General features: G+C 42.8%; 1 protein-coding gene across 2 annotated transcripts in view; it reads right to left on the bottom strand.

The window, feature by feature from the left end:
• Positions 1 to 20,936, bottom strand: part of CDH2 (cadherin 2) — a 178,533-nt gene extending 157,597 nt beyond the window's left edge. Inside the window, exons 1-2 of one of the 2 annotated variants that reach the window (XM_037892713.2) lie at positions 19,808 to 20,936; positions 5,939 to 6,050 (exon numbers count right to left, since the gene is read on the bottom strand). In XM_037892713.2, the coding sequence (XP_037748641.1) occupies positions 5,939 to 6,050; positions 19,808 to 19,882 (187 nt within the window). In that variant the 5' untranslated portion in view covers positions 19,883 to 20,936. Of the gene's footprint in view, positions 1 to 5,938; positions 6,051 to 18,023; positions 18,200 to 19,807 lie in introns of those variants that run through there. The other variant, XM_043539697.1, reaches the window with a different exon arrangement.
• Between the last annotated feature and the right edge of the window lie 1,088 nt (positions 20,937 to 22,024).

The following is a 22,024-nucleotide window of genomic DNA, read 5'->3' as shown; positions in this document are numbered from 1 at the left end:
GTATTCATGCTACCTCCATCTCCTACGTTTCCATTTCCAGCCTCCATAACATGGACCTCATAAAGAGTCTGAGATAATGAGAGACATCAACAACAGAGGAGGAATTAGAAAGCCTGCCATCAGGCCCCAAGTAACAGGATTCTCCCAAAAAGAAAAGCCTCTTTCATGCCGCTGATCTACCATTCTCCAACCAGTTTTTTTTTTTTAAATCAACATTTATATTTTGAGTAGTTCATTACAACTATGAAAAAAAATCATGGAAATGCCAAAACAAAAAAGTCTTGTTAGTAACAGTTAAGGCTGTGAAGTGTTTGTACAAACAATATTTACCATTACACACATTTAAAAAACAGAACACTAAATCCCAGAATAATCATTACCTATAGTTAACTATACAATTCAGAACCCTACTTTAAAAGACCATTAATTAACATATACCTATAAACAAAGCTTTTCTGTGTAACACAGGCCTAAAAGTATAATTGGGTTCAAAAAAAGATTTAGTTAAGTTAATGGAGGAGAGGTCCATCAGTGGCTATTAGCCACGATGGTCAGGGATGCAACCCCATGCTCTGGGTGTCCCTAAACTTCTGAATGCCAGAAGTTCGGACTGGATGACAGGAGACAGATCACTGGATACATTGCCCTGTTCTATTCATTCCCTCTGAAACATCTGGCACCCGCCACTGTTGGAAGAAAGGATACTGGTCTAGATGAACCATTGGTCTGACTCAGTATGGCTATTCTTATGATCTTAAAACAATCTTAACTCTGCCTTGTAATGATGTCCTGAAGAAGAAAGAAGAAAGTGAGATAACCTTACCCATCCGTAATCATTGTTTCATCTCGGTGACCGACACTAAGATATCTTCTTCTTAACCATTCTGTAACTGTGCCAGCTCTGAACATTATTATAAATAAACAATCCACATAAAAAATCTTGATTAGAAAAAGAACCCTCTTAGCACAAAACTTAGAGCACATGTGCAATAACAAGACTGACAAAAAATAAAATATCTTCATAAGCCCTACCACAGACTAATAGATCAAGCATCTGTAAATGTAGGGTCTGATTTTGCAAACATGACCCCAAATAATTTTACTCAGATGAATGACTTCAGTGGGAATGCAACTTTACTCACCTGTGTAATTGTTTGCAGGATAGACTCCTAAAGATTTAGCTAAACAAGCTAGAAATATATTTGTAATAAACAAGATCCTAATTCTTTTTCTCACGCTAAACTAAAAAAAAAAAGTTAATGTGACAAATCAGCATAAGAAAGGACATTAATATTTAAAATCAAACTCCCTCCTTAACTTACCCTCTTTTACCCCAAGAATTCCAAGGCATATGTTATGTCACCTAAATCACTGATTATACATCCTTGATAGCATGCAGGAACGGAGGGTCAAGACAAGGACAGAGTTGGCAGTAAATTAAAGGTAGAGTTTTATCTCTCTCTGCTTTTTGCTTTCATTTGTGTATATCAAACTTTTCAAGCTATTTTAACCTTTAACTTCCAAATTGGAATTGCTTCTAGGTTTTACTCTACTACCCCACTTTTGTCCTCCAGTAAAGAAGTCCTATTAGCCAATAGATCACACAGACTCAAAAGAATCAATTTTTGAGTCTAGCCCCTGAAAGCCAGAGAATTGTCTTTAGAGAAGCTCTAGGGTGAATCTCTATCAAGAAAGCACACAGCTTTGTCTGCAGCTAAATCATAATAGGGATTAGGAGCGGAGTGAGGGGCTCTTTATACCATTTTGTTGTCACAGAGATTTCTAATTTTCTGCAAACATAGTAAGTTTGATTCTGAGCTAATTTACACTTATGTAAAGCCAGAGTAACTCCATTAAAATGATTGGAATAATAATGGTGTAAAACATTTGAGAGTGAGCACAAAATCAGCCCCCATATCTTCTGTTTACATTTAGGAGCCATTATGAATTAGGGCATAGTAGCATGACTGTACTGCATCTTGATCATAGGAATAAAGTAATTCTAAGATAAAATGACAGCTAAGATTCTTTAATCCTGCTGTGAACTTTAACTTGCAAATGAAAGAATGTTTACCCCCCCGCCCCAAGGGGTATGAACTCAGACAGCTGACACAAGTGAAATGGAAATAAACAAGAGATGCTTGAGCCCATGAGCTAAGCTTATCGGAGCCTGCACCCCTAAACCCATGAGTTCCCATTGCTGCTGGCTCTAGGAGCTGCTGTAGAAACAGGGAAGGAAGACAGGTAACATTCAAGGAGCTAACTACCTACTCCTCTACCTTTAGAAAAAGGAGAGTGCCGTGTGAGGACAAACACAAGAGCTATGCTTTAAGCAGCAATTAGAAAACTCCCTGACCAAGAAGTTCCTATCTTTATTAAGCTCCCCACTGCAACACATCCTCTTGGGATTGTTTCTACTGCTCTTGGTGATCTGCATGCTTTTTGCAAAATATCCCATTGTGAGGCATCTATTACATTCTGCCTCTTTTCCTGGACATGGTTGCCATCTGTGGCTTGGTGTCTTGCCACAGAAAGCATATGCAGTGAAAGCATGGAGTGGGTGCAGAGCTATGCAGCCATCTCTGCCTGTACTGTTCCTCTCTTCTCTTCTCCTCTCCCCAGGCTATTCCCCGTGGTCCCCACACATCCCAGACTAGTCTGAGGTTTGTGACAACCCTACAAAGTTAGGAAACTCTGTATTAGAGGCACATCTGCTAGAAAATGTAAATATTTTTAAATATGAAACAAAAATTCAATATTTGCAAATATCTCCCCACCACCTCTTTAGTACAGACTACAGGTGAAGGAACCTAGAAATGGGCGGAGGGGAGGGGGGAAAACATACAGAAAATACAAGACCCAGTGTGGTTCATTAGTTGTGGAACATCACCCAACGTCCTGTACAGTAAATGTCCATATATAATATTTTAAAACAGATTCCCTGTATCTGTTGTATCTTACTGAGTGTGCAACTGAAAGATCTCTCAGGCATGGCTCCCTATACAACATTCACATAAGTCTGACTTTTATTTAAATTTTGGGAGGGAGGGGAACATAATATTCTAAAAATAGAAACCTTAAAGATGTTGGCTGTCTAACCATTAAGACAAAAGGGAAATAATGAAAAAAGTGTTAATTGTTTGGTCATTTTCTGAGTCAACATTTTTTATGAAAGAAAACAAGGACAGTGAGTGGCCATTGTCTATTTTACTTCTGGCAAAGAGGATAATAAAGCCTCTGTGAATGTGACATCAAAGTGCATAACCAAAAAAATCTTTAGTGCTCTCATTTCTGCAACCCTACAGGAAACCTATCATTACAGAGTGAATCTGAAGTAACTCCACTGATTTCAAAGGAGTTAGAGATATGAGACTATTTACTCATGAGATCAGAATCAGATCCATAATTTTTCTTTAGACGCAAATGTCATGCAACTATACTTAACTTCAATTGTCATCTCCATCTAGCTTAATAATCAGAAAATGGGCTTTTCACAACAATCATATTTCAAAATGAAAGTATAATTACATTTAAGTCAAAGCCACGCAATGATGGACTGTATGTTTGTGTGTAACGGCAAATTATATGCTTTTTAAGCATGTCAAAATTTTCAAAAGAATTAACCATTACAATGATTCTGCTGAGGAAGTTGTGGTAGGAAGACAAACTCCCCCAGGTCATTTTTCAACTAGTTCACGTTATCTCACATATGTGATACATATTGTATGCATTGTACATTTTTTCCAATTCCTACTTCCCTAAAACGTCATACATTTTAATATCTTTCAAGGGAAGATTGGCTATATTGCTTCACACACTTAGTTAAAAAGTAAAAATCAGCAGCGTACTGACTGGCTCATGGAGCTGGTAATGAATGGGAAAGTCTTTCATTTGTATGGCACTGTCTCAAATCCCACTTAGATTAGTAGTGACAAAGTCATTACCATCAGATGGTTGATATGAAATGAGTTCAATATCTCAGTTCAATTCTTAATAGGACAGGTATCCAAACCATTTAAAAAAAATATCAAAGGAAAAAGCTTTGTCAGAAGTTTCCAAGGAGGGCAAAGACCAAATGGCCAAGGAGACTGACCAGGGCAACGTAGGGAAGATTTTACTGTCTATGTGGTGTCTGTTTTATGCTTAACTAGAAGCATTCTGTCTTCAGTGCTTCTCAACTGGAACCTGCCACAAGCACCTGTCTTCTTAAGTAGTAGGTTCTTCAGGGCAGGGACAATGCCGTCTGTTGTGTTTGTACAGCACCTAGCACAGTGAGAACTGTGGGTGCTAATGTAAAATAAGCATTAAGTAATAAATAAAAATGTAAACAATTCCCAGATGGGGGGAATAAAAAAAATCCCCACGTTTACTCAAACCAGACTACCTCAATTTGGCAAAATATTGACTTCAATTTATTACATTAATTTCTAAGCTACCCTTTTAACAAAATAAAGTCTGCAATGGAGAGTGTTTAGTTGCTTGAAATAAAGCAGAAGAATACTTGAATAACTCAGTTTCTAATACATTAAAGTTAATCAATTATTTCTGCATTCAAATTTCCATTATAGTTATAAAAAACACAGAACAGGTCCGTAAAATATAATTATGGGGAGATACTGCTACATACAGTTTGCTAAATCAAGACTAATGCTTTTGTTTCAAGGATCCGTTTGTGTTTTAGCTTCCTTTAAGAAAGATCTTTTCATTTAAATGTCTTGATCTGTGAAGCCATATTCATATGGGAGAGAAACAATGAATGGAATTAAATTAGTCCTTATTTAAGATGTATTTGAAACTGCCTGAAACTAATCCTGTTGATCAGCTCCACAATTTCTAAATTAGCTAGAAAGCAATTTCTTTGATATTCACAAATTATAAAACAGCAAAATTAATGTGTATTTCTTACATTTTAGACCATCTGCTAACCATTACTATTCCACTTAAATGTAACTATTGAGGTGCAATTTTATACACTAATAAATACTTAGGAAATATGCCACTTTGCATTCTAGAAAGAGAAACAACATCTATATCTCCCCCCAAAAAATAGACATACAGAACTGCATATTAAAACTCCAGTCCAGGAGATACCTGGGCCCATGGGGAATCCCACTAAGTTCAGTTAAATTCCTCATAGGCACCGGAGTCTGCACTTGCAGAGCTCATTGTGAGTTTAGGACTTTGTTAGCTTCATTCTGGGCTTTGTGCCATTTAGACATAGATCTGCGTTGGGGCGATGAAGAGCCACACTGCCCAACACGTAGCACTGGAGATACTCTGCCAGTGCACAGGGGGAGCAGGTACACTGCTACACCTCTTAAAGGGGTACAGCATACCCCCCTACATCCATGTGACTGGTAAACTCCACTGGCCAACGCATGGAACAGCGGAGCCATGACTCTGCCTTCTCTGTGCCTCTTCCCACCCACTTTGGAGCAAGGTGGGCCTTCAAAGGAATAGTAAGAGAACAGCCCCAGTGCTACGCTGATCACAAGGACTGCAGTTATTTATGACCCCTTTGTGGGTCAGGTAAAGTGGAAGGCTCTTATTCCCCATTCCCCCCATTGACCATTCATGTAAGGGGCCTTTCTAGTAACACAGTGGGGACATATGCTAATAGTGCAATTACTGGGAGGTAATATATAAGAAATACAGTTCAGTATGAAGTCTTTGCTGAGGAGTACATTAGGAGAGAGTCAAGGGAATATTTGCCAGAACTCACATATCTCCAAACTATTGTCAGTGGGAGGTTCACAAGTTACTGTTAAGGTCAACAAACTTTCCCTCAAGTCTCATTACAATAAGTTGAGGAAAAAAATCAAGTAATATAGCTGAAATAAAAAAGGTCTTATTTAAGAAGCTTAAAAGAAGCCCTTGAGTCCAATTTATGTTCAAGATTATAGATAATAAGAAAACAGAATGTCTCTTCTAACAATACCATTGAGAAGAGGCTGTCCTTCGTTTAAACCCCTCGATATGACTGCATTGTAAACATCTTCGGGAAATCCAGTCTTGCATAATATGCCTTCACAAGTTGCTTTTATTGGTGCCTGAAATGCAAGACAAAATGTATGTAATACTTGCAGTCCCATTCAGCTGAGAAACATTCCACTTGGCGTAAACCCCGTTTTGTTACCACATCGTCTTTGTATCTAAATAGCTGCAATTAGAACTCTGAGGGCAAAGGGTTAATCTTTTTGATAAGTGGAATGGAGGGAACAAATCTCATTTGTCTCATAAGATCTAAATAATACACAATCTTGATTCCTCTAACAACTGAACATTTCAACTAAAACAGCCATTGAGACTGAAGTGGAATCACAGAGGGGACAAAAACATTCCTGGAAATAAACATTGCACAAAACTGATCACCAACTTTTTCAGACATGGATATGTTACTTTTGAGAGGAGAGATTTAACCATCAGTTTAAAACGTTTGGTTGTGGGTACTTTTCTGTGTCTGCATTCGCTCAATGGGTAAATAGCTGAGAGAAAAAAATCACAAGTGCAACATTTTAATTAGTTGAACCTATACTTAAACAGAGATCATAGAAAGGCCACATACTTCTACTACAATCACCTTCTATGTGAAAGAGAGAAGGAGCTATTACTAAATCAGCATAACACGGCAATATATTAGCCACTGAAACTGAGTTTACTATCTCACTTCTAAAAATAAAGCCTTTTCCAAATCACATATCGTTTTCACAGTTTGAGAAAAATAACTTCCACAAAAGACATTTAAAATGGGTATTTTCACCTTTCTCCTTTATTTCCAAGCAGGTTTTAAAGTTAAAGAGTTAACCTATCAACTATGCATAGTCATCAGTAACTACATGACTACATGAGGCAAAGAACTAATAAGGTTTTCTATTTGGTTCATTTTTTATATTAGTGGCACACATAGCAAAATTCTAGTTTACATGTGGCCAAATAACAGTGTATGGTTACAAACAGTCCTGCTGTTTAAGCCACAGTGGCCATCTTTTGTATGATCCTAGTACTTACTTTGTTTAAAATAATGTATCAAACAAAAGAAGAAGTGTTTGTGATCATAATGGAACACCACATTGGACTCCCCTTAGATGGTCTTGTGGGACTCAAACATATTCATACATTTTATGGCTCACAGGTCTTTTCACTCATTAGTAGGGATAAATGTACCAAAGTCTTTTTTTCCATTGGCACATATTGGTAGTCAGCTTTCGAACTCCCATTACAAGAATTTTATCACTTGGAGAAATTCTTGAAGTGTTCAGCTGAGCCCACATCCAGCTGATCCTGGTTCATTTCAAGAGTTGTATCAGAACAGCAAATCTGTCAGCATACTGCAATTTTAGTTTTAATTAACCTACCATCCATTTGTGAGGTAGTACATTTTATCAGAGTAAGCACCTGAACAGGGCTCCTAGTTGTCAAGTGTGTCTGTGTCCAATTAACTTTAAACTGTGGACTGCATTTAATTGTGACTTAAAGTGCACCACAGATCTCTCAGCTATGTCAATTACTTACATGCTTTTTACACTTTATAGACAAAAATGCTTAAAACAAAATGTAAATGACAAAAGCATATATATAATTTAAGACTGCAAACAAAGTTATAACTCTGAGTTATGAGGGACCTGTACTGAACACTCAGCTAAGTATCAGATTTATAAATGACAAAGATGTTTAGAGTTTTTTTCAATACTGAAAAACTACTAAATCAAAAATAATGACTGAATCTTCCTTTTTTCCCAGCTTTATAACACAACTAATGGTTTCATATAGCTTCCATAATTTAAAGAAAGAACTGTTTAAACTACTGTGCAAAGGTGATCTCAAAGCAAACGTGATAGGGAAAAAGGGGAAAAAATAGTCTTTTATGGTATCCGTGAAACAAATAAATCCAGGGTGGGCAATTGAGTAGATAACGGGATTTTTAAAAGTCTGCACTGATGTGCCTGGGAATCCTTCAGCCTTTCCAACAAGCTAGATGTACTGAACAACTCTTATAAAGTGAAACAATGCCCAATGAAACAAAGACTTCGGGACATGAATAAAGAGGCCTCTTTATTCCTTCATTTGCAAGCCCTCAATTTTATACAGAAACAAAAGACAGTACGCTGTTCCCAAAAACAATTCATTGTAAACATTCTTTGGGAATAAAACCCCAAGGGGAGGCAGAATTCTAATGTTTAACAAAACCTGTGTTATGCATTTTCAATTAAATAAAGTCATAGCTTGAGCCATGGCAAGATCTGGGTCATTTCAAGTTCAGCCCAGGAGTATTAAAAATCGTTGCTGGGTTTACAAGATAATGTCTCTCAGAAAAACAATCTGAACTAAAAGTATGAAATCTTATGATCAAGAAAATATTGAAATTTGTTTTCCTTCCCTTACTGTCTGGCCCAAAAGCAAGAAAGAAAGGGAGATTATAAAACAAATTGTTGTAATTTACAGGGTTTTTTCTGTGACTAGCACAGTCCAGAAGACCACCTCAAGCAGAATATAATATTAACTGTACATTCATCCACAAGAGAAGATTACTGAAAAATTTACCTTTTAATAGCAATTGTACGCAATGTTACCAGTACAAAACCTTCTGACTTTAAGGGGAGTTTTAAAGCCTAGAATAGGGGCAACACTTTGAAAATTTGCATCTAAGGCTATATCTTCACTGCCGCATTAACCCAGCCTCTTATCTGGGCTTTAGCCCAGCCCCCTCTACCATTCCCCCTCCCCCACAGAAGCTTTTTACCAGGGTTTGGAGGTGCTTTAAGCCCTGGCTAGCTTATTCAGATGGGAGTATAGGTTAGAGCCCGGGTTACACTTTAACTCAGACTAGAACCCAACCACTTTGCACTGAGGGTGCAGGCTAAGTCACTCAAATGCTGACAGTCTGACTCCGTTTCCCATTCCTGCCCCAAAGATAGACAAGTTCTCCCACAATTGAACAAAGCATGGAACATCTCAGCGCAAAGAACAACAGGATATGCTTCCAGACACACATAGGTGAGGGAAGAAACAGTGAGGACACAGTAATGCAGGTATTGCTTTACACCCAAGCTAAGCTAACCTCGGTTATATTAGTTACCCTAACTATATAGTTCATTTCTAATAAAAGTCTATTTTCTGGTTTCCATGCATTATGGAAAGTTGCAATGTAAAACCCAGCGAATAGCTGGGTAGTTCAGCTCTTTCTTCTTAATAATTACACATTAATTTGCAATTGTGGCCAGACATAATGTTACATTTGGGCCCCAGTCCTGCAAACACTTATGTATGTGCTTACCTTCAAACAAGTGTACAGTCCCATTAAAGTAAGTGAGTGAAATCCTGGCCCCACTGAAGTAAATGAGAGTTTTGCCACTACCTTTAATGCCGGCCAAGATTTCACCCTCTGGCACTACTCATACATTTAAATCTCAACTTATGTGTAATTTTTTGCAACATCGGGACATTGTTTTCCAGTGTTGGCTTGAATTGGTGGAAGAAATGTTCCTTTCATTCAAGTTTCTATTTTGTAAGCTCAAGGCTTCCAAGTTCAGGTTCAGAGCTTCATGGTCTGTATTTGAAATGCTTCTGATTTGGTTTTCATTAAAAGTTCATCAGATCTAATCTGGTGTTGTACCTCATTAAGTCAGGGGATTTCAAATGAGAAATTGTTGATTCTTAAACCAACAGTTAAGTTTTCTTTAAAATACTTACTTTATCCCAAATTACAAAAAAATCTGTTTTTCCACCCATTCCTATTGTAAAATGAATTGCAAAGCAAAAAGAAAGTTGTTGTAATTGACTACTGCTTTACAGTTCATAAAGAACTCCAAACACCATTTTCCTGATGTAACATGAGGCTGTTGGAGTTGCAGCTCTCCTTTTGCATAACTGAGAGCAGGGGTTAGTTAAACATCTAAAATATTTGATCCACCAAAGAGGTCATGGGTCTCCATCAAACATAGAGAACGAAGATCCCAATAGTCCAGTTTTAAGAGAAAGAAAGATCTAAAATCTACTTTCAGGGCCATCCTTAGGCATATGCACCACACACGGCTGCGTAGGGCACCCGAAAATTTGGGGCACCACCCTCACTGGCTGCAGACTTCTTTCTGGCCCTTCCCCCACGCTAGGCCAGCAGGCTTCTTCCAGACCCCCTGGTCCATCCCCTCCACCCACTCACTACTCAGCTGAGGGCTCCAGCTTCGGTGGGGCCAGGAGCAAAAGTTTGAATGTGAGTGAGCAGGGGGAGCCAGGCCAGGTGGTGGGGGGCTGGACAAGGCTGGGAACAGAGCGGGGGAATACCCGGAGGCTGGGAAGAGATGGGGGGAAGGCGAGCTCGGGGGGGTAGAGCCAGGCACAGGACTACAGTGAGCGTGGCGGGGCGGAACTGGGCTGGGGATGGCTTGGGGGGAACCAGACTGGGAAGGGAAAAGAGCAAAAGAACAGGGGAGGCTCTTTGTCTGGCTCAGTGAGCGAGCAGCGAATGTGCTAGTGCTAGGGCCTCCTCGGGAGCAGGCTGGCGGCCCCAGGGGAGAGCAGCTGTTCCGAGCAGACCCACCCTGTACCTCTCCCCTCTTCTGCCCATGTGCCCTTCCCCGCCAGCAACTCCCTGCAATCTCTCTCCTAGTCTCCTTTTCACTCCGCCTCCCTCTGCTCTGAAGTTTAATCCCAGATGCTGAGGATCCCCTTTGGACCGTCACCTTTTCCTCTCCTTCCTCCCTCAGCTGGGATTAGCAGCAGACAGGGGCTGGGAGGAGAGGCAGACACAAGGAAAATAAAGAAGATGGCGTTTGCTTTTCCTGCCCATTCACAATATTACGGTGTCAACAGGAGGAAACTGACACTAAAACAAAGGGAGGAGGGGGATTACCTAGAGCAGAAAAGCAGCAATCAGGGCTGCAGAATACAAGGAGGGAGCAACCACTTAGCTGGGAAAGAAGATGGACTCACACTTGACAAGGCTGGAATAGCTGAAAACTTCTATTTAGAGAAAAGGGACATGATTTTTTTTCTTGTGGATCCAAGTATCTCCAGGGCTGTCTCTCAAGCTGGTAGCATTTTGAATGAGGGAGAGTTCTGAACAGTGCAGAGTTGATTTTAAAGATCCCTTTAAGAATGCAGCACCTTCTTCCTCACCCATGGCAAAGACCTTTAAAAACTGCCTTAAATAATCCAAAACAAGAGCCACTGTTCAAATGAGACTTGGCTGGTTATGGCTCCAGCCCCACTGCTGAAGTACTGTTGAAACTGTGTGCTGAGTTATACCCAGTACAATCCCACTGAGTCATGTGTGGCAACCAGGTGTGTAAATCAGGGCAGAAAAAGAGACTGGTGCCTGAATATAATTCCTTTTCTTTTTAAACTGCACATCCTAAGCACCTCTTTACTTTTCAGGATTAGAGGGAAATGCTCTATTTTAGGGAGAATGAAAGGCCATTTGGGAGTTGATGGCCCACAGCCATGGCTGACAAGGACCTGGATGAGGGCTTGACTCAGCCATTGGTGTCAGCTATTTCTTTTTTGTCATCCAAATGGATTTTGGGTCATGGCTCACATCCCAGCCATCATGCAAAATGCTTTCCTGTGGCCTTTTGAGGTGCACACAGAGGTAACTCACTGCCAAGTCCCTATGCTAGGAGAGGAGGGGAGGGGACGAGAGGGGCAGGGAGGAAGAAAGCTGCAGGGTGATCTCCCCGTGCAGCCAGTGGCCTATGCTTGCCACTTCCATGCTAGAGCTTCACATTTATTTATTGACAAAATTTGCAGAATTTTAAAATATTGTGCACAGAATTTTTTGGTGCTGAATTCCCTCAGGAATATGGGGTGCTGGGCAGTTGGGGAGGGTCTGTGAGGGGGAGCTCGCTGGGCATAGGGATCTGTGGTGGAGATCTCTGGGTGAGGGGCCACTGGGCATGGGGGCTGCTGGGCATAAGGAGGTGTGGGGTACTGGGCAGGGAGGTGGTGTGGCAGGGCATGCTGACAGGTGGTGTGGCAGGGCTGGGGTTGGGGGCGCAGGTGGGAGGGAAGTGCAGGGGTTAGCGGTGAAGGCGGCACAATTAAACTATTTTTAATAAAGTGCATGTGGCAAGTTTTCCAATACTGTAAGCTTGTTTGTGTTGCAAAGAACAAGTCGGGCATAGGAACACCAGTTTAATAATACTGTGTAGGGCCCCATAAATCCTAAGGACAGCCCTGTCTATTTTATTGACCTTCAGGGCACTTGCAAGGCCTACTTGTTTTCCCTAGCTGCCAGGGATTGGTGGGATATCATAAGATTTGAACTATGTTAAGCTGCTGGGTGATGATTATATATTATTGAGAAAAAGTGGAGTCCCTGGAGGAGTTTGTACACAAGTATTTTTTAAATATGTCAAGTCGCACATAGAAAAAAGGATAAACATTGCTTTTATGAGTGTGTTTATAAATCAAATCCATAAATATTGACTGAAACAAAACAATAATTTGAGCAAAATGTTCAAAAGACTTGGCAGTGATGGACCTGCCATTTTGGAACCTGCAAACCCTGTTCTCATAAATCATTTATGACAATTGAAAGCCTACATTTTCTCTCTTCACTCAGGCCAAACCAAACTCCCATGGACTTGAGTAAAAATGGCAGGATCAGACCCAACTGTTAATCATACAGATTAGGGTATTGTCTTGTGAACTGGTAAAAGAATTGCAAAGTGAAGTTGAGTAATCCTGATACCCAGACCAAAACTTTGATCCCTCTCAAATCAGTAACAAACTAAAAACTCTTTCAGTAGCTGGTTGTGATACAACAAGCTTTCCTTGAATTGATCCATTAGAAGGAAGGGGTAGCATCCTTCAATCATTCCCTCAAGACCAACCCTCTAAGGAGGCCAATATTTAATCAGTCAATTAACAAGGGCTACGCTGAGGCAGAGGAGGATAGTTGAAATTTAGTTTATCTAATTATAATAATAATTTTAAAGCAAAAAAGGTATCCCTTTCACACACACCTCCTTTCATCTGTGACTTATCTTCTTGCGTCCTACACTTATACATACATGAGTAATCTCACCGAGTTCAATGGGACTACATGCGTATAAGTAAGATTATTATCTTTTCCTCCTAAAATTAAGTTAAAGACATCTTTGCAGGATTGGGGCACACAGGCTGGGGAAAGGACCATAATTTTTATATGTTTGTTGAGAACAATGACACCTCCTCTATCCTAATCAGGTGCCCTGTGCACTTTTGAAATTGTCATAATGAGTTTTTAAATGGATATAATATTGGGTTTCTTTAGTAAAGGGTTCCTTTTTTAAAAAGGAACTGTAACTAAAAACATGTTACTTTAAGGCATGTCAGAGAAGTTATTTAACACCCCTGCCCTCCACTCCCTCACCTCCCAAAAAAGGGAAATGAATCTAAGGCTGAACTCTAGGCTGATTAACTAGCCTTACAGGGACAAATTGATATGCAGTACTTTGGGCGTTGTCCAATATGACAGTACCACTTTTAGGCTCCAATCCTGCAAACTTCTATGCACATACTTATCTTTGTGTATGTGAGTAGTCCCACTGGGACTACTCACATACATACACAAAGATAAGTATGTGTAAAAGTCTTTATTGAATTGGGGACTTCAGTATTCAATCAATATATATTTTAATGTTTAACATAAAGGAGAAGGACAAAGACATACCAGTAGGAAAATATGCAATCCATGATATTTCTCAAAATTATAAATAAATGAACAAAACATGAAAATATAGCATTATTCAGCAAAATGTATAAAAAAAAGCCTTTGATGCTGTACTTTTGTAGAGTTAACTGATAGGTCAATAGCAAAACTGGGAGGTGATTTTAAACCATTCAGTTATCCAAAATACTGTTGTATGTAGACATTCTACTGCACTCCTCATTATATAAACTGGGAAAAAATCATATGGTACTTAAAAGACTATACCACACATGGGGGAATAATTCATTTTCACAAATGAGGACTGAGTACAGACAATCACAAGATGAGAAAAGAAGCAGAGCATGAGTCACTGATGCATGATAATCTCTACTGAGTAAAAATAACTTTACTCCCAACTTCCTCAAGCTATTCTTACATTTATACAGTACGTTTTTACAGCTTGCATACTTTTTAAATAATTTTTAAATAATTAAAGAACGCTGTAAGTTTCACTTGCTCTGGAAAAATCACCTGTATTAAGACGGGGCGTGATGGGAGTTTGCCATTGACTTGAGTAGTAGCCAGATGAAACCAATGAAGAGGAGAAGCTAAATTTTTGGATTTGCGTATGTTGTGCCAAATTAATTGCAGTTTTAAAATAAGGCCACTTCACTAGGTTCCCAAACGTATTTTATATTATTTATTCTGACATCTTAAGCTGAATTTATTTATTGGCTTGTATTTCAAAATTGCAGCAGAGCAAGTTGCGTGTATGTTTGGGGGAGTGGCGATGGGGGCTGAAGGGAAAGAAGAGGGAGGCTTTATAAACAAACAGATTAAAAATGTATGGTTTATTTATATAAGCTTACTTTAACTTCTTGAACATATATAATATAAACATAATATACAATGCTAATGTAACTCTATCATCTTAACAGCAAAACAAAATGAACTGGGTTCATAAAGTACAAAGTAATTTGTGTGTGTCAAAACCCAGTTATTTTATCTCAAAGAAGTCAGTTTAAGACTTAAAGATGATCTGATATATCCTAAAATAAATTTTAAAAGCTGCAAAAGATCCCAAATCATTTCACACAACACATCTTTTAATGGTATCTGCCAGTTTAATAATAGGAGTAAGACAATGTAAAAAGAAAAGAATTCCTTCTTTTACTTTTCTGCATTTTCCCAGGAAGTGTGGATGACATCACTAACACCTAGCCGATACCATGACTGTAGCTCCTTTGGTTATTATAAGTTTTAGTGATGCGGAGAAAATAAAATCTTGAAATCAGATCTTACCAGGTTAAAAGTTTTCCACATACCCTTTAAAAGTGGATGTACTTGAAACAGTAATAATAATGTTTGGGAGCTACATAGAACCGTCCACTGAAAATCTTGAAAGTCTACACAAGGCAAGTATTCTACTAAGGATTCAGGATCGCCATAAGTTTTTAAATAATATTTTAAAAATGCTTTCTGTTCACTTTCAAGGGAACATGGTGAAGTTGAAGTCTAGTCAGTTTTAAAAAAATGAGTTAAAAGCAGTGACTGGTATTCCTCCTGCCCCTGAATCCTCAACTCTGTGTCTGTGGTTATACAATCACATTTTGACCATGTTCTTTTAATATATTTTAGTGAAATAATACTTGTGAAATATACCAGCCATACCATTGGAGAGTGAAGCCCTTCACACACACACGAAACCACCACCACCAAAAACACAACACACACAACAGCAATAGCCGCTTCGCCTTAAACCCGACCTAAAGAGACCACTACTAGAGGAAACAGGGTAGTTCAGTCCACACAGAAATTCAATCATTTGATTCTCGCAGCGAGCAGGGATGTTACTTAGGGTGCTGGTTTTGCCACATGGATAAATTTACTAGGAAATGTAATAAAACCAATACAGTCTTCAAACAGTATTAACTTTCATTCTGTCATTCTAGGCTAAGTTCAAACCAGCAACTACAGAGTGAAAGGCTCCATAGCACATTATTACTTATCTATTTTTTCTAACGGCCATCACCATACTGTCTGAACACCATCCCCACAGCCATCCAATCATCTTTCATATTTTAAAAAATACTGTCCCCCTTCTGAGTACTTATTTGCTATTCCCCTTCTCAACAAATGTTTGAAGGTCAGAAACATTTCTGTCAACAGCGCCACCCCCTCACTTTATTTCTTCAATTCTACGTCCAACTTTCCTGTTTCTATTTCAATTTTGTCCTTATCCCCAGTTAAAGCACCAATGGTAGTAGTTGATGTTTTCACAGATTCCAAGGCCAGAGAAGGGAGCACTGTGATCATCTAGTCTGCCCTCTTGTATTAGCCATAGAACTTCCCTAAAATAATAGAGCACATCTTTTATAACAACAGCCAATCTTTATTTTAAAACAGTCACTAATGGAGACTTCACCACAGCCCTTGACAAAGGTTAATTTCTCTTACTGTTAAAAATGTACGCCTTATTTCCAGTCTTAATTTGTCTAGCTTCAACTTCCAACCACTATATCATGTTATCGGATAGACAGAAGTGCCCATTTTTAAATATTTGTTTCCTGTGTAGATCCTTATAGACAATAATCAAGTCACCCCTTAACCTTCTCTTTGTTAAGCCAAATAGATTGAGCACTTTGAGTCTATCACTATAAGGCATGCTTTCTAATCCTTTAATAATTCTCATGGCTCTTCTCTGAATCCGCTCCAATTTATCAACATCCTTCTTGAACTGCGGACACCAGAACTGGACACAGTATTCCAGCAGCAGTCACACCTGTGCCAAATATAGAGGTAAAATAATTTCTCTACTCCTACTCGAGATTCCCCTGTTTATGCATGGAAGGATCACATTCGCTCTTTTGTTCACAGCATCGTACTAAGAGCTCATGTTCAGCTGATTATCTACCAAAACCCCCAATTTTTTTTTCCAGAGTCTCTGCTTCCCAGAATAGAGTTCCCCATTGTGTGAATATGTCCTACATTCCTTGTTCCTAAATGTATATATTTACATTTAGCCATATGAAAACATAAATTGTTTGTGCCCAGTTTACCAAGCCATCCAGATTGCTCTGTATCAATGACCTGTCCTCTTCATTATTTACCACTCCCCCAACAATTCTGATAGTTAAGCAAATCTCTCCTTTTGCCGTCTCTTCTCCCCCTCCCCCTTTGATGTTAAGATTTTGCATAGCAGCTACAGAATCATGTTAAAATAGATCACCACCACAGACTAGGCCAGTTTCTAATCTCAAATGTTCTGCATATGTTGCTGAAAACCTGAGTTTAGTATCTGCTTTCAAATCCCACCTTTCTCAAACATAAACTGAAGTTACAAAGGTCTGACTCCTGATATTTTTCCAGTTCTAATGATCTTTCAAATAACTCAGTTGTGACGGTTTCACTACACCACTGACAAATGATGAAGTCATCAATAACTCATGGAAATAATTTATGCGTCTTCAATACAACAAAGATTTGAAATGACAAAATAAACAAATTAACAGCAAATAGGAAGCTTGGACATTTTAGAACAATCTCTCACTAATTAACTTCTATTTACCAAAAGCAGTCAATATAGAAAGAAGTTATAATGCATGTCTGAATTGTAAGTTTTTTTCGTAGCAGTACATAAGAAAAAAAATCTGCTAAAATAAAAGACTGCTTTCCAGACACAGAGTTATTAAACTGATTTCATACCTAAGTTCCAACTTTGTTACACCCTATTAAAACCAGCCCTAACCTGAATTAGCAGATACCCAAACAAGGGGGAAATTGGATTTCCCAACCGTAACTGACGCTGAGCGATACACAAAAGCAATTAGGCTAGTTCCTGTCCTTAATTCATAGTTTGTGTTTTAATTTAAAAATCAGTCCTGCGTGAAAAGATGGTGGAATAATAGCCCACTGCAGAATTCATGATTTAAAGATTTACTAAGTGATATGGTGTATAAACAGAAGCAGAAAGGCACTTACAAGAAAGGCCACACAAAAACACCCATAAAGAAGCTGCAGGTAGACTCTGCCAAGTTAATAACACAGAAACAACTGCCATCCAGACTCCCCCACTCCACAAAAACTCAGATAACAAAACCAACCTTTTTAGTGACAGATCAAAACAAGTTTCTGAGAAGGGCAGCAGTTTCATATGGAAGGAACCTTGGCGCCCAGTCAGACACTTCTCTGTCACGAGAGAAACTAACATCCTCTTAAGCTAGAAAGAAAATCCCCCAGCTGTTTAGAATCAATGTTTCAGCACCTCCCATGTAGGGTGCAGCCATCAAACCCTGGTAAATGTGGGGGGAGAAGGCAGAAAAAAGTGACTGGAAACGGGGGAGGGGGGCAGAGAGGGGAGCTATCTGAAAAACAAGGAGGGATTTTAGCTCACTTCAGTGTCACGAAGGGAGAGAGAGAAGGTGTAATCCAGGCTCTGCACCATGGACAGTGACTCTGCTGCTGCTGCTACCGCCTCCGCCTCCTTCTACCCAGCCACCAGCCCCAGCAGGACCAGGGGGAGGCCAGCCACAGCTACCAGCCTGATCCACTCAGCATACACACACTGTCCTACTAGTGATACCTCCTTCTCCTCGTACCCACACACTGCGCTCCCCTCCCCCAGAGATCCAGAAATGCCCCAATCAGAAATACCATTAAGGGGGATGATCTGCACCATCTGTCCCTCAGATTTACTGCCCTCTCTGCCCCTTGCACCCAGCTTCACACTCAACTCATAGCAACGCCAACAATCCAGATAATGACATTCATTCCACACACCCCACCCAGGAGCACTCTCAATCTCCTACCCTAGAAAAGGCAAGTGAATTGGGTAACCCCACCCCACAAACCCCCATTCCTAACTCTGACGCGCACCCCGCCACCAGAAATACAATGTCCTACCCCTAGCCAGCAGCACCCAAAACCCTTATCGAGGAGGACATACAGTGGGGATACCCAGCCTAGAACGTAGGGACCTAGCCACCCACACTGATCACCCTATCCCACGTACACACTGCTCCCTCGACCTCCAAAGGATATTCCCCCCCCTCCAACTCAACACACACACACACACACACACACACAGAGAGAGAGAGAGAGAGAGAGAGGATTTCCATTCAAAGACACTCACCCACTCTAGGGACACCTAAACTCATTTCCCGCCCCCCCCCCCAACACAGGCTGCACAGGACCCCAATCCCAAAGGCATCCGCCCCCCCTAAGGATACTCAACCCTTGCTCCAGAGCCACTCCCCCGCACAGTGAAGGGGACCCCTATCCCAGGGACACCCTGCCAGGCGCCAGACACTCCCTGTCCTCCCAGGCGCTAGGGTCCCCTCCCGGGAGAGGGGGCAGGGCGGTAATATACATTCAGACTGAGGAGTTGTCCCAATGGAAATTCCCCGTTAGTAGCAGCGGGGGCAGGCGAGGCTGCCAGGCGGAGGAGGCGGCTGATTAAATTCTTCCCGGGAAAGGATTAGCGGGCACATGGCTGGGGGAGGCGGCGGCGGCTCTGCCTGCTCCTCCTTAGCGGAGCGCTGGGGGCGACCCCCGGAGACCCCTCCCCAAAGCCGGAGCTCCGGCAGACGGGCTGCGGGGCGCAGTGACCCCTACCGATAGCACCTCGGGGGTGGCGCCCCGAGACGGGCTGGGGTCCCCACCCGAAGTCCGCCCCTGCCTCCCTACTAGCCGGTCCACCAAGCAAAAGGCGCACCAGCTCCTAGCCCAGCCCAAGTACAATGAGACCCCCCACTGTTGCCCTCCCAACCCCAGCGCCCCCAACCCCAGGGGACCCCCACTATTGCCCGCCCCCCCAGCCCTACCAACCCCAGGGGACCCCGCTATTGCCCCCAGCCCTACCACCAAGCACAATGGGACCCCCCGCTATTGCCCTCCCTCCCCCCAGCTCCCAGGCACAGCGGACCCCCTCTCCCAAGCTGCGAGGCACCAGCTCCCATCCCTTCCTCGTGGGGGGGTCCTCGCTCCGGCCCCAGCCGTTCAAAGCAGCCACCTGCTCCCTGCAGCCCCCTGCCGGGTCAGAGAAGACAGACCGAGCCTGCGGGGCAGCGCAGCAGAGACACCCTCCGTCTCCCCCCCCCAGTCCCCTGCTCCCCTTCCCCGGCATCGCCGCGAGCAGGGGAACAAAGAGCCACAACCCCGACCCCCCTCCGCCGTTACCTGCAGCAGGGCCGCCAGCACCAGCAGCAGCGGCTGCAGCAGGCTGCGCGGCGGCGCTCCCGCTATCCGGCACATGGAGGCGGGGTGGGTGGCGGGAGGGAGCGGCGGCCACCAGCGGTCTCGGGATGCGGATCAAGTGCGGGGATCGGCGGAGCAAGGGCGGCTGCCGGCGCTGTCTGCCCCCCCCTTGGGCTGGCACCGAGCCCGTGGCGCTACTGCGGGGGCTGCTCGAGCTGGCTCCTGGGCAGGGTGCAGCGACGGAGAACGGGTTAAACTCAGCACCGGGTCAGGCGGCTGCTCCTCCGCTTCCCCCCGTCCTTGGTGCAGGGAGAGAAGGGGATGGGCTGGTGGAGGAGGATGGGCAAACAAAAGGCAGGGGGGCGAGTAGTGCCGCTGCCGGGTCTGGCTCCTCAGCGGCTCCTTTGCTGCCTTCCCTGCTCCTGGAGCGCGTCCTCAGCGGCTGACTTCAGGGCAGGCAGGTCTCCTCGCAGCGGGCAGCCCACTGTGCACCGGCCGCCGCGCCGCTGCCCCCGCTCTGCTGCATGCTCCGCTCCCGAGTCTCTCTCCCCGTCACTTTCTCACTCCTCCCCTCCCCCGAGCAGCCCCGCGCACAAACCCCTCCGCTCCGCTCGCACAATGATAACAATGCCAGCCGGAGCAGCCGCTGCCTCTCTCTCGGCGTGCGTGTGTGTGTGTATACGCCTTCCCTGCGCCTGGCCGCTTCTCCTCCCTGGCTCTCCCTGCCGGCCGCACGGCCAATGGGAACCCAACTACCCGCAGCAGCTCAGCCCTGCCCCGCCAGGCATCATCCGCCCACAGGGTGGGCAGCAGCTGCCGCCCAAGAGAAGAGGTTGGCTGCAGCCAGAGGGGAGACACTGGGGGTGTCTGTGAATTGTTTGCAAATGTAGGTTGAGCTCTTGTAAGCCGGGGGAGGGGGAAATGCCCCGGCCCCTTGCGGATACCGCGACCAGACAACAAACAAATACTAAAAATGAGCCCGGAACTTTGCCTGTAATCGGGACAAAAACCAGAGTGAGGCAAGGGCTGGGGGCGGAGGAGAGCAATCGCCCCCTCTCCCGCCTCGCCAGGGAAACGAACGTGCAAAAGAAACAAACAAACTCCCGGCGCCGGTAGGAAGCGCCGAGCGCGTCCATTGTCTGATGCAAGGCGCTCGCGACGAGCCACCTGCTGGGGCGGGGAAATTAGCGCTTGGCTGCCCTGGCTTCACACCTCTCCCGCCATCGCCGAGCCCTGCTTGGGGCAGCCCGTTCGGAAGTTGCGGTCACGGGTTGTTACTTGGTTAGCGGGTGCCGTTTATCTAGCGGCCTAATTTATCAGCAAATGTTTCCAAAGGCTGGAGCCAGGGTGACCAGATAGCAAGGGTGAAAAATGGGGGAGGTTATAGGCACCTATATCAGACAAAGCCCCTAATATCGGGACCAGGGGTGAGCACCGCCCTGTTGTGCAAGGGATACTTGACAAAATTACCGTACTTCGTGAGGGACATGGGGGGGGGGGTTAATGTCATTCAGTCATTTATTTTTTTGAAAAATTACCAGGGACCTCAACATTCTTACCACAAAATAATTTTGTTAGTCTCCAAGGTGCCACAAGTCCTCCTTTTCTTTTTGCAAATACAGACTAACACGGCTGCTACTCTGAAACCTGTCATTCTTACCACAGACACTTGTGTCCCTGTATGGACACGTTGCTGACCTCTGATGCGGACATCTGATCCCTCTCCTTTCATGTCACACCTTGTCCCAGCCTAGGTGGGGTCCAAAAAAAGTCAGCATAACGGAAACGAGGAGGGTTGCTGAGTGAACAGCTAAAGCAGCAAGTATCAGTGCTGGGTCATTTGCTGCGCTCGCAAGGATTCCCCCTCACCCACAGGTCACTGAGCAAAGTTGTTTTGTGTCCATGCATCAGAGCTCCCATCCGGGGACATAGGAAGGAAAGATTTATAGTGTTAGCCCCCTAGACACTCTCACAAGCAGCAGATACAAAATGGTGAGTTCCTTATTTTAAAGCATCTCATTTTAAATTTGAACTTGCAAGGAAAAAAGCATCTTTGTTTTGCTTGTTGATTTGGAAATAATAATGTGAACTGCCATACAGAGATGTTGAGAGGAAGGCTTGTATGTATCTTTATATTTAGTTAGTGATGGGGAGGGGAGCATCTACAAACTAGTGCAATGTTGATTTCATTAGCTTCAG

The sequence above is a fragment of the Chelonia mydas genome, chromosome 2 (genome assembly GCF_015237465.2).
Source record: "Chelonia mydas isolate rCheMyd1 chromosome 2, rCheMyd1.pri.v2, whole genome shotgun sequence".
Taxonomy (NCBI): domain Eukaryota; kingdom Metazoa; phylum Chordata; order Testudines; family Cheloniidae; genus Chelonia; species Chelonia mydas.
Note: the sequence above shows the minus strand (reverse complement) of the source record. Positions and strands in the feature narration are given on the sequence as shown.